Source organism: Marmota marmota, unplaced genomic scaffold (genome assembly GCF_001458135.2).
Source record: "Marmota marmota marmota unplaced genomic scaffold, marMar, whole genome shotgun sequence".
Classification (NCBI taxonomy): Eukaryota; Metazoa; Chordata; class Mammalia; order Rodentia; family Sciuridae; genus Marmota; species Marmota marmota.
The window spans coordinates 1,308,144-1,326,406 of record NW_026000026.1 but is presented as its reverse complement, the minus strand read 5'-3'; the positions used below and the strand labels follow the sequence as shown (position 1 = coordinate 1,326,406).

At 62.1% G+C, this 18,263-nt stretch overlaps 1 protein-coding gene across 1 annotated transcript in view; it reads left to right on the top strand.

The window, feature by feature from the left end:
• Positions 1-13,586, top strand: part of Ntsr1 (neurotensin receptor 1) — a 35,511-nt gene extending 21,925 nt beyond the window's left edge. The window contains exons 2-4 of the mRNA XM_015502226.2: positions 8,814-9,015; positions 10,176-10,266; positions 11,235-13,586. Of these exons, the coding sequence (XP_015357712.1) occupies positions 8,814-9,015; positions 10,176-10,266; positions 11,235-11,484 (543 nt within the window). The 3' untranslated portion in view covers positions 11,485-13,586. The remainder of the gene's footprint in view (positions 1-8,813; positions 9,016-10,175; positions 10,267-11,234) is intronic.
• The last annotated feature ends 4,677 nt before the right edge of the window (positions 13,587-18,263 follow it).

Sequence of the window (18,263 nt, the reverse complement as noted above, 5' to 3'; positions counted from 1 at the left end):
GGGGGGGGGGGAGCTTTCTTAGCCTGACAGCTCTCCCCCCAGGGTCCCCACGATGGCCTGGGGCCCTGTTGGCCACACGCTGCCTGCAGGGCCCATGGCCACCCGGGGATGGTTGGTTACTGCCAAAGGCCCCTGGTGGTGAGGAGAGAGGCGGGTGGGGACCGTGTTCCTTGCCATCTGCAGCTGGCCTCCCTCTGCACACGCGCCACAGTGAGGCTCCTCCATTTCTGCTCCTCCCTGTCTCACTCACACGAGGCACAGGCTGTGGGCCCTTCTCGGTCCCTGGCTATTTTGGCCCTGAGTTTTCCAGGACAGACAGTGCTGGGGTGAGTACCCAGTGTCTGTCCCATGGTCCAGAATTCAAGCCTGCAGGACAGGGGACGGCGGCCTGGGCCCAGGAGTGAAGTCCACCCGGCCTACTGCTGTGGCCCACCTGCCCCTTCACACGTGATCTCAGGCCATGTTTGGGCTACAGTGACCAGTTGAATAGTTTGGGCAGAGACCACCTGGCCCACAAAGCCCAAATCAGTGACTTCTGGCCCTTACAGGAAACATCTGTGGACCCCTGCCCCAGGACACATGTCCAGTGGAAGGACAGGGTTGGGATGGGCAAATGATGGACAACATTGGGGTGACCCCTCACCACGACTCCCAGCTTCTCAGCCTTGCAGTAGTGGCAGGAACACGGCCTGGGCCTTCTGAGCCCCCTCAGGGAAGCGAGGCTGAGTGCTGGGCACCGCCTGCCCTGAGGGGGGACCCCCGGCCTGCCCTCTTCCCAGTGTCTAGAAACAAAGCCTGGGCATGTCCCACCCAGAGTCCCCACCTCACACCCAAACGCACCGAGGAGAACCATGAGCATAGAAAATCGGTAAATACGAGATAGAACCCTCCTTGTCTGCGAAGGTAAAGAAGAGCCCGTGTGGCCGTGACAGACAAGTGGGCATGGCCTCCAGTGGTCTGCGTGGAGAGGGAGGCTGCCGTGAACTGGGAGAGCACCCTGCAGCCCCTCTGGGCCACGTGCCCCGGGGGCTTCCCGCAGCCAGCGGGGCCTGTGTGGGGGCAGTGCCCTGGCTCCTGGTTGCTCTCAGGGCACCTTCCTACAGCCCAGGGGACGGGGGACAGAGGCACCATGTCACGTATCCCAGGGGAGACCCCATGCCTGGTCATCTTGGGAAGAGACGGGGCCCAGCTTTGTCTGAGTTGGATCCAGTACCCCTGCACTGAGGGCTCTGCGGGACGTGGGTGCCCACTCCCAGCCCTCCCTACTCACACCAGCCACCCCAAAGCCTCTTCCGGCAAGAGAGGACACTTGGCTCTGTGTCCACCTTAATCAGATTCACCTAAGCAGGACGGAGGGCTAATTCTATTGAAAGGCACACAGAGGCTGGGGGCCAGATGTCCACGGGGAGCACAGGGGCCAGCTTTGCCGGTGGAAGGCAATTAGACGTTGGGAGGAACAGGATATTTGCTGCCCACACAACTACGTGTCAAGAAAACACTCAAAACTGTGGGGCTGGTGGTTCAGCTGCCAGTGGCCACGGGAGCCAGAGAACCCCAGCAACCAGCCGTGGGTGGCAGGAGTGGGCAGCCATATCCCTGTCCTTTTCCAAATGTGTAGGTGACATGCCTCCCCATCCCAGCTGAGGACTTGGCGCAACTCCGGGAAGCCCTGGGCCCCACGCCGGGTCCCGGCCCTCCTGGCCTGGAGCAGGGAGCCTCAGCAGGGCTTGGGTAGTTCAGCTTCCGCCTGGGCTCGGGGCGTGGCTCCGCACCCCCACGCTGAGTGAGTCACCCCACTTTTAATCCTTCAGACTCAGATTGATGCCCTACAGTTAAAAAATATGGACAGGGCTGGGGCTGCAGCCCAGTGGCCGAGCGCTCCCCTAGCACGTGTGAGGCCTGGGCTCCACCCTTGGCACCACACAAAAACAAAGACGTGCTCTCCATCTACAACTGCAAAGAGGTTTAAAGGAAGAGGGAGGGAGGGAATGCAGACAAGGCTCCTCCAGCTCCTCCTCCTGGCTGGGCGCAGCAGCCAGTCCCTAGGGGCTGGGAGGCCAGGCGCACTCCTCCATGGGGAAAAGGGCGGGGCCAGCCTGAGGGTGGTCAGCCCACCCCAGCCCTGACCAGCTGAGAGTGGAGCACCCTAGAGGGACGTGGAGCCCTGGTCGGAGAGACACACCCGGTGGCAGCTTCCTTCCCGCTGCGGCTCCAGGCCGCGGGTCAGAGGTGGGGCCAGGGCCTGGGCGGAGGCCACCCCCCCCCCCCCAGCTAGAGCACTCTCCTGGGCTGGGAGCATCCTGCCCTGCTGACGCCAAGCGCCCATGTGCGGGCAGCGTCTGTCCACCTTGAAGGTGCTGGGAAGACCCACAGCCACTTTCCGCCCTGGCTGCTGCTCCGCACAGTGTCAAGGTCTCTGGATAGCCTTGTCCAGGCCCCACACCCACCCCTCCCCGCCAGGGAGGCCCTTCCTGAGGGCTTAGGGTTCGGCACAGGTGGAGGAGGCCAGGGCTGTGGGAAAGGCCATTTCCCTAATCCGATTGAGGCCTCTGTGCCGAGCTAGTGGTCTCCCAGCAGCCAGGCTGGTGCCAGGCCAGCAGCACAGACAGGAGCAGACAGGATGTGGCTTCTGAGGGTTTTCTGTTCTGCCAATTCTCGCTCAGATGGTGGCCGCTGTGGCTCCAGCTCTCAGGAGCCCACGTCCAGGGCCGCCAGCTGTGCGGAGGTGGGGAGGGCCGTCCTGCAGAGGGCCCAGGCTGCTCACCGCTCCAGCCTGGAGAAAGGCCTGCCAGCTCCCTGCCCCCTCCAGCCAGTCTGCCCTTTGCGAAGGGACTGTCCATGGTGCTGACCTCCCAAGGCTCCTGGGGCTGTGGCGTCTCTAGACTGGGAGCCCAGGCACTGTGCTACCCTGGTCCAGAGATTCCAAACTGGAGGAGGAGGACAGCAGGTGGGGCAGAGGGGGGGGAGGACAGGAGAGAAGTAGGTAGAGGCTGCTGGGCAGGTGCCCAGGAAGGACATCCCGGGAAGAGGGGTGGGTGTGCCCCTGCAGGCCACAGCAGGGCAGTAACAGCTCCCGCGGGCAGAGCATCTCCTGGGTCCCCAGGAAGGCGGCTGAGGTGGCGGCAGCTTCTACCTCACAGGGTTGACACATGTCCACTAAGGGGGTCCAGCAAGCCGCCCCAGTGGTGACCACAGTGTGTGGTATCAGCATGGACGGAGGTGGAAGCTAGGGAATCCAAACGTTATTTCCATATTGAGCCCGGATCTGTGCACCAGAGCTCCGGCGGTGGGGTGGACAGGTTGAAACAGGCCGCAGAGCTGGAAGCTGCCCGTGGACCGCAGGGCCCCTGGGGTAAGAGGCCTCATCCTCTCCTACTCTGCCTGACGCTGGCTCGGAGATGCCAGTGGCTTCTGTGAGTGGAGGGTCAGACCCAGGACCCCTTCCTGGAGGCATCCACCAGGCTCCTCCTGGACCCAGGTCTGTGGTCACTGCTGACTGAACAGCAAGGCAGGCTTGATTTGACCTGTCCTGATTGCGAGGCTAGTGTCCACTGAGGGCGTGCACCCCTGCTGGGCTGAGAATCCCACGACTTTGGCTTCCTGGTCTGGCAGCATGGAGTGTGAGCCGCGGCCCCTCAAATGTCCGCACAGAAACTGGGGCAGCACAGCGTCCCAGGCTGGCCCCTCCTGAGCCACCTAGAACAAGGTCATTCTTATACCTTCAGTCCTCCCCCTGGACACCCACTCACACAGGATCCTGCCCTCAGGCATCTGTGGCTCTCTGGGCTGCTCTTCTTTCCCTCCCCACCCCTAGTCCTTCTCGGAGGACCAGCACTGGGCAGTCACCTGGACCATCTCACTCCTGGCAGATCCTGGCCTGTGACACCTTGAGCGACCCCTTCTTGCTCTCCAGACACTAGCATCCCACCTCTCAAGTGAGAATAGACCAGCAGCACGTGGACTCCTTCTGCCCAGTGTCCTCCCTGTCCAGGAAGGAGTGGTGGCCTGGGAGGCTCTGGTGTGACCACGGGGCTATTGCTCACCCTGGGGCACCTGTCACAGGAACTGCCTGAGAGAGGCAACCCAGCCACCTCTGTGCCTCTGTCTGATGTTGTGGAGGCCACTTGGACTGACCGAGCTCCCTCCGGCTCCAACTGCACAGGAACCGAGAGCCTCCCGCTGTCACCCACCCACCCGCTCGACCTGGTGGGCTCTCTGCAGAGCCAGGCTGTGTGCCCGAGGGCCACACGTGAGCCTCCACACTGCACGCTGCCCAGGCTCACTCTTTCCTAAGCCACAGTCGCAGCCACCTGTCCCACGGTGTGACAGACACAACTGGCTGGCCAGCCTCAACGGTGGCCTGTGAGTTCCGCACAGCTTTCCACTTCAACCAAGCCTGCACCTTGACACCCCTGGCCTCAGTGTGGTGGAGGAGGAGAACGGGCAGTCTCAAGACCCTGGACTTGCCCTGGGTCAGCATTTAGAGGGGCACCGAGCTAGCCTGGCAGGGGCTGGCCATCTACTCTTGGGGCCATGGTGTGTCCCAGTCTGACTGTCCCCATGTGGGAGGCCTCTTGTCCCCCGCTGCCTCTGCAGGGCCCTGAAAACCTCCTGAGCCCTGTTTGGAGCTTCACCCTCACGTAGGAGGTGGCTGAGCCTCGAGGCAGACAGCGGGTGGGACTGTCTCTCCATCTATACGCAAGAGCAAAAGGCCCCGCTGCAAAACAAGCCAGAGTTCCTCGTCTGCAGAGGATGGCTGATGGCAGTGGACCGCCCACCCCGTGTCTGTGGCTGTGTCAGGTCTCCCACCTGCCTGTGCGCCTCTCCTGTGGGCAGACATGCTGAGGGCAACCTCACGAACCCACCCGTGAAGGAGGCCCCCACAAGCTCAGACCCACACCCCGCTCCAGCTGACCCTGAACTCCTCTTTACCATTTAACCCTTTCACTCCACCTCTCTCCTGCCCCCAAAAGTCCACATGAAGGAGAGGACAGAGGCATCGCTCAGAGCGGCCCATGCCAGCTCCCCACCCTGAGGCCGCGCCTGCCCCGTGCCAGCACCCTGGGACAACCCTGGTGTGTCGGAGGTCAGAGATGCTCTTGGCACTTGAGTGAGTAGTTGTTAGTCTCCCTTTTAGAAAGGAGACCGTGAGGCTGGAGTCTACCCAGGACCTGTCCGGGGCCCAGCTAGCCAGAGGACAGGCTGGGGCTTCCTGCGGGCTGGGTGCAGTCCACACGGTAAAGGCCGTGTGTGACAAGCCACAGGGGTGAAAGCCACAGTTCCTCCCTCAGCAGGGAGGCCCACTCACCCACTGACCGCCCACTCCACTCTGCGCTGCAGGCTTCACAATTAGGCAAGAGACATAAAATCCAGCCGCCTGGGGAGGAAGGACGGCATTGTCTGCTCTCCACCAAGATGGCCGCACTGCCGAGAACCCAGACTCCTCCAGAAAAATCAGGCCAGAGTTAAAGGATGCAGAAACGCAGAAGGCACGATTGTGATGTCGCACTACAAAAATCAGTTGTTTCCATTCGCTAACAGTGAGCCAGCTAGAAAGTCATCAGGAGAGCAGTTCATTTGTAGTAGCTACCAAACCAGGTAAAACAAAGTCCCCGGGGGTCAGTGTGACCAGGGAGAGAAAGGTCTGCACAGCTGCAAACACAGAGGAACCGAGAACAGTGGGAAGGGGTCCGTGGTCGGGATGGCAGGAATCCCTGCTGCTAAACGCCCAGGCAACCTTCAGATCAGGGCAAATCCTCCCAAACTCCCACTGACGTTTTTCACAGAAATGAAGAAACGACCCTGGGGGGGCCCCGAACCGCCCATGTAGCCTGGAGGAGGAGCAGAGCTGAGGCCCCACGGCCCTCATCGCAGACCACACCACAGAGCGGCCGAGTGGGTGGCACAGCGTGGCGCTGGCACAGAACCAGGCCCACACGGGAGAGACGGAGAGCTCGGGGACCCAGCCCCACGCGTGTGGTCGGCAGACAGAGAGGCGGGCAGCAAGGCACGCCGGCCAGGTCCCTGCGGTCGGTGGTGCTGGGAAGACAGTCCATGTGCAGAAGAACAGGGTCCCACCGTCTGTCTCGCCACATGGGAAAGAACTTGCAGCGGGTCACAGAGCTGAGCGCGAGGCCCGGAGCCAGGCGGGTGCCAGAGGAGACTCAGGCGCATGTCCCCAGCACGGGTCCTGGTTTCTGGGCTGTGTCACCAAAAACATAAGAGACAAAAGCAAAAATAAGTAAGAACACCTAAAATTCAAAAGTTTCTGCACAGCACAGGAAGGACTGCAGCGGAAGGCGTGTGCAGCCTGGGAGGAGACGCAGGCAGGCTGTGGATCTGCCGAGGTGACCTCCAAACAGGCAAGGACCTCGTACCACTCCTCAGCCAAGAGCCAGAGTGGCGAGGACTCCTGAGGCCACGCTCCGTGAGGACACCAGATGGCCAGCAGGTAGGAGGAAAGGCGGCCGGCATCATACATCAGGCAAATGCAAACCGAAAGCACAGCAAGACGTGACTCACAGTGAGGGCATGGAACAGGTGGCCGCCCCTGGGAGTGTGCAGAGGGGAGTGCCACCACGGTGCTGGTACAAAGGTATATTGTACCGCCTTCAGGGAAAGCAACACGGGGATTCCTTAGGAGCTTAGAACAGTCTAGGACCAGGTGGTCTCACTGTCGAGTAGCTATCCACTTGTGGCAGGGACGTTTGCCCCTGTGCTCACCACAGCCAAGACGTGGGGTGATGGTGAGAAAAGGTGGAACACTACTCAGCCCTAAAAAAGAAGGAGATGCTGCCACTTGGGGTAATGTGGGTAAATCTGAAGGAGATGACACTAAGTGACAGAAGCCGACATGGCAAGGAGACTGCGTGACCGCACTTGAAGAGTCGTCTCAGAAACATGCAGGATGGCAGCTACCGGGAGCTGGGGCTGCATAACGGGTCTGTTGGTGAGGAGTTGAGCTCTCGGGGTTGCGAGGTGCATGCATCTGGGATTGTGCACATTGGCTAAGAGAGCCGGTCCCGATGGCCTGATCACAGAAAGGGGATGACTGCCTGCCGTGGCGGGTGATTGGCTTGACGGGGGTGACCAATTCACAGACACAAATGTCAAAATGTACCCTGAATACAGACAGCGGTTGTTGGTCCCCACTAACAGTCAGTGGAGCCTGGCAAAGGGGCGGGAAATGCCAGGGGAGACATCCGGGTGCATGTGAGACCTCTGTGATCTCTGCTATGATCGTTTCAGTCTTCTTTCCACCTGGACTTTCTTGGTGCTGGACCACTGAGCTGGGGCACAAGTTCCAGGAAATAAGTCAACCTGTCTTCAGCAGGGAAAGGAATACTCATTCTGTTCAAGAAACCATACAAGTCTAGGAGTAACAGCTGCAGGCACAGTGGGATCCAGGGGCTCCCAGGTGTCACGAGTGGTTTTCTCTCCCCAGTGCCGGCTTCATTCCTAGGCACTTCTCCCCAGCGGCTGCAAGATGGAGTCTGCAGCCACAAGTGCTGTTTCCAGTTCAATGAGCCCAGGGCAAAGCCTGTGTCCTGCATCAGACTAATGTGATCGGTGCTGAGATGACAGCGCAGTGGTCACTTGTCTGATGAGGGCCAGTCCAGGGCTTCGGAAACGTGCTGGTGGCCATTTCCCTATGGGGAGTGGGCAGCTCCCCAGGAAAGGAGACAGAAAGAGCAAGGGCCCTGTGGCCCAGTGCCCACCGCCATGTTAGTGTCCTGTTGCCTGGGGACCAGGAGTAGGGACCGGACGCGTGCAGGAGGGAGCCTTCCTCCCAGCCACGCCCTCCTGTTCCTCTTCAACCAGCCCCAGAAGGGAGGCTGGAGGGGCAGCTCCCTGGCGGAGGGCAGGGCTGTCCACACACCAGGTCAGAAGGTCACTCCCCCACACCCCAGCAGCTTGTCCCCTGTTAGGCAGAGTTTGAGCCAATGGGCCTAGGGTGGGCTCAGGCCTCCTCTCCCTGAAGGCGCCAAGCCCTCCTGAGTGGGGTCTGGAGCTGCCATGCGGGGACAGGGCCTTCAGGGTTGCTGTGGCCAAGGCACAAGAGGCTCAGAGAGTGAACCTGTCCATGTTCTAGAAACTTCCAGCATTTCTGGGCAGCTGTTGTGGATCTCCATGTTCCCTCCCCTCCTTCACAGGTCATGGCCATTACTGTCCTCCACAAAGGGCACCAGGCCCGGCACTGAGGCCACTGCTGGCCAGCACCTACCTCTCACTCCCACTGGGGCACGCCCACTGGTGTGCTCTATTCCCGTGAGGAGTGGTGCCTCCAATTCAGGAGGTGGCATGGCCACTCTCCTCTCTGGACAGGCCTGGCCATTAGTTAAACAGATGCCCATGAAGGCAGTCTCAGCCTGCATCAAATCCAGGTCCTGCCACCTCTGAGCCGGTGGCCTAGGCTGGTCCTTGGTCTCTGGGACTCCGTGTCCCCGGGGGAGGTTGGAGGTTGGAGGTGTGGGTGGGGCCAGGTGCTGGGAAGAAGGGCTGACGCTTCCAGCCTGAGAGGCAGCGGGTGGGGTGACGGTCCACCTAGGGTGACGTGAGCGGTCAGCACACAGGGTGGGACCTGTCTCCGTGGAGCAGCCACATAGGTGGGGCTGCAGCTGTGGACGTGACCTGCCCAGACCTGGGAGCCAGGTCAGGTGGGGCGGGCTGGGGACACTGACGGGGAGTCGGCTCGGGGCTGGGGGTCGGGCACTGGAGGGCCAGGCCGCCTGGCCCTGTGTGGGTGGAGCGCCTCCCACTGCAGGCCCGGCTGGCCTCCTGCCCAGGCTGACGCCCACCCTTGCTCCCTGCAGATCAACACCTTCATGTCCTTCGTGTTCCCCATGGTGGTCATCTCGGTCCTGAACACCGTCATCGCCAACAAGCTGACCGTCATGGTGCGCCAGGCCGCCGAGCAGGGCCGGGTGAGCACGGCGGGCGCCCAGCACAGCACCTTCAGCCTGTCCGTCGAGCCCGGCAGGATCCAGGCCCTGCGGCACGGCGTCCGGGTCCTACGTAGGTGACCGTGGGCCCTGGGGTGGGGCCAGTGTCGTGGGACCCAGAGTGGAGCAGGGCTTGGGGACATGGGACGGAAGCCAGGGCGGACACCCGGCCGGGTGCTCTCCCTGCCTTCTCTCCTTCTCGCCCCCCCCCCAGCCCGTGGGGCGGGGCCTCTTGCTCACAGTCAAGAGGGCAGCAGAGGTGGAGGCCAGCCCTGCGCGCTGGGGACAGGGGCTCTGGGGATGCCAGCTGGGCCCCGGCACTTTCAGACAGCGATGAGCCGGAAGAAGGAATCAAAGCCAGTGACGAGGCCCCGGGGCGGGAGCTCGGGGAGTCCCCCCAGCTCAGCTGAGGACAGCTGTGCCGAGGCCCTGGGTCGGGGGTTCTGGGCGGAGGGCGGGCTGCATCCCGCTCCTGCACCTCGGGGCGACTGCAGGTGTGAAGCGAAGAAGTCAGGGAGGACCCTCATTCCAGGTGCCTGGACCGCATTTCCGCTTGCCAAAACCAAACCTCAGCTCCTTCCTGGTCCCGGCCCCTCAGATTTGTTCCGGGGGTGTGGCCAGGTCTCCGGGGACTTGCCCTGTTGAGTCCCAAGTGCAGCCACTGCCTTGCTGGCAGGGCACCTGAAGGCCAGCCCTGCAGCCCCGCAGCCCAGAGCCTCCCGCCCAGGAGCTGGGGCAGGGCTCACGTGGGGGCCCAGGCTATGCCCAGAAGCAGCACCTGTGGACAGGACTTTTCCAAACGCTACGTCCCCTGGAAGGCACTGCCCCCACCTCAGTCTCCCGGTCACTGACGCAGAGTGACGGGGACCTGGTCCTGAGAAGGGGTCTGAGGGCTGCCATCAGAGGAGCCCTGGCTGGAGCAGCCAGGGGCACCCCGGCCCAGGCAGAGCCACCCTGGGGATGTCACGGGTGGCGATCCCGTCAGTGCCCTGCAGGTAGCCCGCGGTGGGCTCTGCGGTCAACACGAGGGTCTCCATCTCGTCCTTCTTTTGCAAGGCTGTTCTTGCTCCTCAAGGTCCTTTGAGATTCCTCATGAATGTCAGGACTGGACTTGATGGGATCGCGGTGAGCCGACAGCTCGCTCTGGTAGCCCGGGCAGCTTGGGAACATGTCCCCCTCTGGGCGCTTGGGACATCTTCCTGCATCTCTTTGAGGCCCCGCTCTGTCCCTCAGGCGCTGTGGTCATCGCCTTTGTGGTCTGCTGGCTGCCTTACCACGTGCGGCGTCTCATGTTCTGCTACATCTCTGATGAGCAGTGGACCCCGTGAGTGCTGGGGCCCCGAGTGGGCACCCCCAGGGCAGGTGGAGTGGGCAGCACAGGGCAGGGCTGGGCTGGGCAGGAGAGGCTGTGGAGGGCGGTCAGGCAGAGGGGCAGCAGACCCTAAGAATCCTGCCACATTTACATTAGGTTTGAAGGGGCAGCTGTTGGGCCACCACAACCTGGGCTGGACCCAGGGACTCAATGGAGTCACACTCGGGGCTGTGACTTGTCACAGCTAATAACTGTGGACACAGGAGCAGGAATCAGGGGGAGGCAGACACACTTAGCTCCCCAGAAGCCAGTCACCTGGGAAACCTGCAGGCATCCCGACACCTGGGTTCTCCAGGGGACTGGTCACGGAGGCACACGAGGTGCCCGCTATCTGGCAGGCAGCAGCGTTCTGGGCTCCAGATGGAGGAGAAGGTGCGTGGCATACTCCCTACGTGTACAGAGAGTTAAGGTGCAGAGCCTCCCACCCAGCGGTGGTGAGGTCCTGAGCCACACACCCACCAGCAGGCATTTCTGAGGCCACCGCCATGGCTGCAGTGTACACTGTCCCATGCACGCCAGGGCTGCCAGGTCCGCTGGTGACAGGTCCTTCAGCCTAATGGGCACCCCTGGGTCAGCATGCCTGGGGTGGGACAGAGCAGGGAGGAGAGGGCAGGCCCGGGAAAGGCTGCTGAAACTCCCACCCAGCGGGGAGCGAGACGCCCTGGGGGGCAGGCGAGCTGAGGTGAGCCGTCCTGGCCAGGCTGCAAGTTAGGCTGGGGGTCAGCCAGGCCTTGGGTGCTGGGCTACAGGACAGTCCAGGTGGGCTGCAGGAGAGGTGAGGACCAGGATAAACGGAGCCCCTCCTGAAGAGGCCAGGTCCAGGCAGGAGTGCAGAAGCCAGACCCCCATGCAGAACAGTACACCTGCGCTGGCCACGCCTTGCCTGCGGGCGGCAGGATCTGAGCACTTCTCGCCCCCAGGTTCCTCTACGACTTCTACCACTACTTCTTCATGCTGACCAACGCACTCTTCTATGTCAGCTCCACCGTCAACCCCATCCTCTACAACCTGGTCTCCGCCAACTTCCGTGAGATCTTCCTGTCCACCCTGGCCTGCCTCTGTCCCACATGGCGGCGCAGGAGGAAGAGGCCAACCTTCTCCAGGAAGCCCAACAGTGTGTCCAGCAACCACGCCTACTCCAGCAGCGCCACCCGGGAGACGCTGTACTAGGGTCCAGCGGGAGCTTCGAGGCCTAAGGAGGCTGGGAGCAGGCGGCAGCCCCACCCAGGGCCTCCAGGGCCCGGCCAGCGGCCAGCTCGCCTGGGCCTGGGCCCAGCACCCTCACCACAGAGGCTTCTTTCCCCGACCCCATCCCCGCGTCTTCATCCCCTGCCTTTAAAAGCCAGATGGAGACTTTGTTCACCTCCCAGATCCAAAATCAGCCTTTCACAGGACAGCCAGTGCTCAGTGGGGGGCAGCTTCTTTGTCTCCAGGTTAATGGATGGCCAGAAAGGACATGAAAGGAGCCCCCGGGCCCGGCCTGGGCAGCTGGGCTGTGTCTCCCCAGGGCGCTTCATTGCACGCAGTAGGTCTCACCACAGGACCCCAGCCACCACCCACCCCAGGGGTGAACTGCCAGGAGAGGTCATCCAGCCCGGCATGGGCTCCATCCTGGCCTCCTCTGCCTCTGGTTCAGGGTGAGTCCATTTCGAGGTCCAGTAAGTGCCACATCCTGGGCCTCACACCCAGACCCTTCCATGGGGTCAGACCAGCCCCTGATACTCTTCTTCAGGCCTGGGGACCATGCTGGGTGTGAGGGGACCCCTCCTACTTGCCCTCACCCTGGTGACCACAGAAGCAGCTCAGGCTCCAACTGATACGTCCATAAAGAGCCAGCCTGGACTCTCCAGCCCAGGGCCTCCCCTCCTGCTGGCCTGACCTTTCCCTGGGGGCCCTGCAGGGACATCCTGCAGGAGGGGCCGAGACCCCACAGGTGCAGAGGGAATTGCAGATCGGGGTGTGTGCCTCCCCCCCAGGTGTCCTGGTCATTCAGCGCACTCGGAGCCTCGAGGTCTCGGACAAACCCGAGCAGGCTGAGGACCGGCAGGCAGCAGCCGGGGATGGCTTTGGGGGCAGGGGGTGGCCTAAGCAGTGGGAGGGCATAGGCCAGGGCTGCTGGGACCATGTCCTGTGTAAGGTGCCAGGTGCCCAGGGCTGGCCGCAGGTCAGGAGCCCGCTCCAGGCACCCTGCTGGCCAGCAGCCCGAGGCTGAGACACGGTTCATTTGTCACCAGCCGCCAGGCAGCAGCCCTGGCCCCGGGCGGGCTCCGGCGCCTGGAAGAGCCTGCCAGCGGGCGCCTCCCTGGTCCCTAGGAGCTGTCTCCAAACAGGACAGAACCTGCCCAGGCCCCCTGCCGAGAAGGTTCCTGAGCCCTGAGACAGATCCCAGGATGAGCTGCCTGGACCAGCAGGTGCAAAGTGCCAGGAAGCAAGACGGAGCCCGTTTAAAAGTAGCTTCTGCCGTCTTGGGTCCCCTTGCCCAGGAGGGGAACAGGTGGATGGGCAGACAGGCTGCAAAGCAGCACTGTCTTGGGACACAGGGATCCCGCTGTGGCCACCCGGCTCAGGCCACTCTGCTATCAACTGGAGTGCTCTTTGGACCCCACGGAATCCCGCTGTAAGCCCCATGACCTTTCAGGTCACCAAGGGCAGGCCTAGGCAAGTCAGGCCCATCTGCTCCTTCACCCCAGTGCCCACCACAAGGTCTGCCCTGCCCGCTCTGGGGTTCTGAGGTCAGGGCAGCACCACCCTAGGCAGTGGTGGGTGAGGCTGGGCGCTGGCACCAGACATCTGAGCACACTCACACAGTCCACCCAGAGACCCCTCCCGGACTGCAGATGTTGGCATGACTCCTCTGAGCCTCAGACTCCCGTCCAGGAGCAGACCTGACCATCCCACCTCAGACTGCTGGGACTGTCCTGGAGACAGGAGGGACACACCCTGAGATAAGGCCCAGTCCACCAGAGCACTGGAGGCGGGTCTGCGTGGAGGGTCTGGGCTGCGACCAGTGTCTGGCTAGGTCATCATCTCAGTCCCGAGTGCTGAACGTGGGTGGGCACGTGTCCATGCAGTGCCACACGCGCCTGTGACACTGATGGGATCCCAGCCCTGAGTGCTGTGGGCATGTCTCCCACAGAGACCAGAGTCCCATGAGCCCAGTGTTGATGGCAAAACCCACTGTGTAACTCCAGTGTCCCTCGGAATGTCCCCACCCCACCACTCTGCAGTTGAAGAAGCCCCCATATCTCAATAAAGGACCCTGTGGACCCCAAGTTGGACTTTTCTGTTGAGGGCCTCCGCCCACATCCCCTCTCTCACTCACTCGTTCCCATGGCGATGGCTCTGGCAGAGTCCTGCTTGGCATTCTTTTTTTTTTTTTTTAAAAAAAAACCAAGTGGAAATTTTTTTTAATATCATTTTTATTGTTGTTGTTTATTTTTTATTTGGTGATGGGGATTGAACTCAGGACCTCATGCATGCAAGGCAGGCACTTTACCACTGAGCTATCTCTCCAGCCCCTGCTTGGCATTCTTACCAAGATGCATGGGCTGAGGACTCGGCTGGGGACCTGCCAGGGTGAGCACAGAGCCCCCCGGCCCTCCCCAGCCGCCGAGCAGCCTCTCACTGTTCTCTGCAGAAATTCCCCGCGCACAAAGTCCCTTCTAGAACTCTGGTTACGTGTTTTAAAACAGAATTACTGGGTCTGGGGGGTGTAGGTGAGGGACAGAGCCTTTGCCCAGCAGGCTCTGGGCTTGATCCCCAACACCACAAAAAAAAAATGTGTGAAATATAACAAACCCCTGGGTTTTAGCAAGTAGGATTCTCCTTAAAATAAGACGTCTGGCACAGACAGGAGCAAGGGCAAGGTCTGGCCGCAATGAGGGGCTGCCGGACCCCACGAGCCATGCAGCTCAGCCCAACGGCTGTGCTCAGACCAGAGCGACAGCAGAAGACCCCTGACAGGAGGCCCACAGAAACCTGCCAGCTCCCCGGCCTCCAGGACCTGGCGCTGACCGTCTGCCTGGCCTCCCTGCCGGTCCACTGTCTGCTTGCCCTCACCAGGTTCTCTGCCCAGCGCAGGAGCCCCCACGACTTTTGACCTGCCAGGTCTCTGCTCCATCCCAGTCTCCAGGGAGCAAGGAAGGGGTGGCTTCTCCTGAGCGTGGGCCGTGCACCAGGGACAGAGGGGCATGGGTCCTGTCCACCTGCATGAGTCCCCAGTGGTACAGGTAGCCACACTCAAACATGCTCATTCACACTCGTACACGCTCACACACAGGCACACGCTCATACACATGCTCACACATGTTCACACACACACTCACACATACTCACACACACTCACGTCCCCCAGGCCAACAGACAGAGGCAGGGCCTTGTCCACAACTAAGTGCTGCCTTCTGTGGGGCAACAAGGAAGTCGTCCAGACTGCAGGCCTCCGGGACTCCTCCACCCAGTGTCCCTGGTGGTCAGGGGACCGGCCAGCACCAAAACCACAGGAGCCTGCTGAAGGTCAGCCTCCCAGTCCAGCCCGGCCTATGCAGTCAGCAGCCCTAGGGCCCTGGGACTCGGCCCAGTGGGGAGCACCACCCTCAGCTCCCCAGCACCCCCCACATTCATCCAACACCCACTCCCCAGCCAGGTGCTCCTGGGGCAAGTGTCCTTAAAGGGGGCCCGGCCCTTTCCTGAGAGGCAGAGCCGCAGCTGTGAGGCTCCAGAGCTCTGTGAAAAGACCCTCAGTCGCACTCCCTCAGAGGCCTGGGGAGCTGGCCTCCACACTGACCTCAGAGGCACGTTGACCAGAGTGTCAGAGGAATGAGGCTCACGGCAAAATTCCAGCCAGTCATGAGAGGGAGGTTGAGGGACAAAGGGCAGGCAGCCCTGACCCCGACCACCCTCCAGGCCAGCCCACCAGGGTGAGAGCCCTGGCCGAGCCCTCCCACCCTGCAGGTCTTCTGAACTCAGCCCTGTTCCAGGACCTGGACAGAGGAGTGGGCAGGCTCACACCATTGCTAGGCAACGGGGTGGGCTTGGGAGAGAATCCTATACATACGTCTTGAACGCCCTGGAAGGAAAAATAACACAGCCCTTCCCCTCCCTCACGGCTCCCTGCAATTATGATCTGAACCCAGTTCTTACCAGAACACCATGGAAACCACGTCCAGGCTGGATTGATGAAAGGAATACCACCCATCAGAGAGAGCCCGCCAAGGCGGGGCAGGAGGCGAGGCAGGGGCCAGCGGGGTGGACAGCAGACAGCACCAGGTGGGCAGGAGGCCGTCCAGCACCTGCCCTCCCAGGGCCTCCCAGCACACACAGGCACAGCATGCAGAGGATGATTGTGCACTCGCTACGCTCGAACACACACCCGTGTGACACTAGTGCACAATCTCATGTGGACACACACAGAAACGTGAGATGCAGGTGAGCGACACATGTTTGCATGCACACGCCAGGGCACACACACCAAGAGCACGTGACCTGTATGCACACGCCGGCCCTCTCACCCACAGGGCCTTGCTGCCTGGGCTGCCTGGCCTGGCCAAGCCCAGAAGCCCTTAGCTACTCGGGCCTGGGGCAGGACCTCGCTCAGCCACCCTGCCCTCCCCGACAGCTGCTGAGCACCAGTCAGCAGTTGGAGCCGGCTCCTGGCAAGGAAGGCAAGAAGCCCCCAGCTCTAGCACACACAGGACCCCAGGGGAACTCATGCCCCTCTACAGAAAAGAGTGGAATAGATCCCCGGCCAGCCACCTCTCCCTGAGGGTGATCACTCAGTGGGGCACCAGCCTTGCCCTTCACGGGCCCTCCTCCCTTCCCTGCCCCTACCACCCTCTTCCTAGGGTCATCTCAGGCAGCTGACATTCAACCATGTTTCAGTCTCTCTGCCAGAGAGAAAGAGACCAGGGCCTCCCAACGAGCCACAGGTGGTGGCCACATGGGGACAGGAGCCCACACACCAGATCTCAGCCTAGACTCAGGCATGGGTGGAGAGAGAGGGTGGATGGGAGAGAGCAGGGGAGGACACACAGAGAGTGAGGGAGAGGAGGAGAGAGGGGGACCAGGGAGGAGCAGGGAGGAGAGAGTGGGGAGAGGAGGAGAGAGGGGGACAGGGAGGAGCAGGGAGGAGAGAGAGAGTGGGGAGAGGAGGAGAGAGGGAGGGAGGAGGGAGGAGGAGAGAGAGGAGTGGGAGNGGAGAGAGGGGGACGGGGAGGAGCAGGGAGGAGAGAGAGAGTGGGGAGAGGAGGAGAGAGGGGGACGGGGAGGAGCAGGGAGGAGAGAGAGAGTGGGGAGAGGAGGAGAGAGGGGGACGGGGAGGAGCAGGGAGGAGAGAGAGAGTGGGGAGAGGAGGAGAGAGGGGGACGGGGAGGAGCAGGGAGGAGAGAGAGAGTGGGGAGAGGAGGAGAGAGGGGGACGGGGAGGAGCAGGGAGGAGAGAGAGAGTGGGGAGAGGAGGAGAGAGGGGGACGGGGAGGAGCAGGGAGGAGAGAGAGAGTGGGGAGAGGAGGAGAGAGGGGGACGGGGAGGAGCAGGGAGGAGAGAGAGAGTGGGGAGAGGAGGAGAGAGGGGGACGGGGAGGAGCAGGGAGGAGAGAGAGAGTGGGGAGAGGAGGAGAGAGGGGGACGGGGAGGAGCAGGGAGGAGAGAGAGAGTGGGGAGAGGAGGAGAGAGGGGGACAGGGGAGGAGCAGGGAGGAGAGAGAGAGTGGGGAGAGGAGGAGAGAGGGGGAGGGGGAGGAGCAGGTAGGGGAGGCAGAGATCGGGATCCTTCTCTCCACCCAGACAGGAACTGAGCACCTGGGTGCATGCAGCTTGCAGGACCAGGGCAGAGACTCCTGGGGCACAAGCCACAGTGCTGGGGTCTGGCCTGTCAACAGGAGCCTGTTTCCCACACCTGCCCTGAGACAGAGGCCCTGGCTGAAGTCCATCAGCCCACAGGAAGGGAACCAAGGGCTACTGCTCTCCCTCAGGGGCCAAAGGGGAGGGGTACGCCCTGGGGCTACAAAGAAATGGAGGGGCTCTTTCGGGGTGTGTCCCTCCCCTCCCTCTCCCCTGGGCTCCAGGCTTTGTGCTGGCCTTGGAGAAGGACGAGTCAGTCTCCCTCCTACACATCTGGGACATGCAGATGCCACCAGCGCATCCTCTTGATAAAGCTGAATTGGTGGGCTCTGGGCAGGGGGCGCTTGCTGTGCCTGATAGCTGTTGGGGACACTTTCCCCCAGTAGATTTGGGGGTGGCTATGTCCCCCAATTTGCTTCCAGCCATGCATTACAGAGGCACCCAGAGAGCTGGTGCAAGGGGACAGAGCCCATCGTGTCCCTGTGTGCACATGACAGGCTGTCCTGGCGAGAGCCCCGTCCCTGGAGCAGTGGCCACAGATCCCACTGGGAAGTTCTGCCAGTGGCTCTCACAATGAATTCTGCTCAAATCCCTCTCGCTCTGAGAGCAGGGCCAGCGCTGGATGCGGGTGTCCTGCGTCCATCACCCACCTAAGCCTCACCTGGACTCTGTGTTACTCCCCCCACGCTACAGACGGGAAGCTGAGGCTCAAAGGCTGTGGCACCTGCCAGGTCCAGGCAGAGCACACGGCAGGGCTACTGTCAGCTGTCCCGCCTGGAGCCCATGGAACATGCAGAGAACCTCTGGGCGCAGTCCTGCAGGGGAGGACGGACAGCTCCCCAGGGCAGCGGCGGGTCTGGGTGCTCCTGGTGCAGGACCCACAAGGAGAGGAGCAAGTCAGCCGCAGTCCACCAGCCTGGCCAGGCCCTCGAAGCACCAGCCACACCTCCGGGGCACGTGCACCTGTGGCCTCCAGGTCAGTCCTGTGCCCTCCCAGTCCCACCTGGGAGCCAAGAAGTCCATGTGAAGCCCCGACGGGCTCCTGGGCCAACTGGCTTCTAGGTCAGACAGACGCTCTGCCCCCTCGAGTGCCGGCTGAATGAAGCCACGTGGGT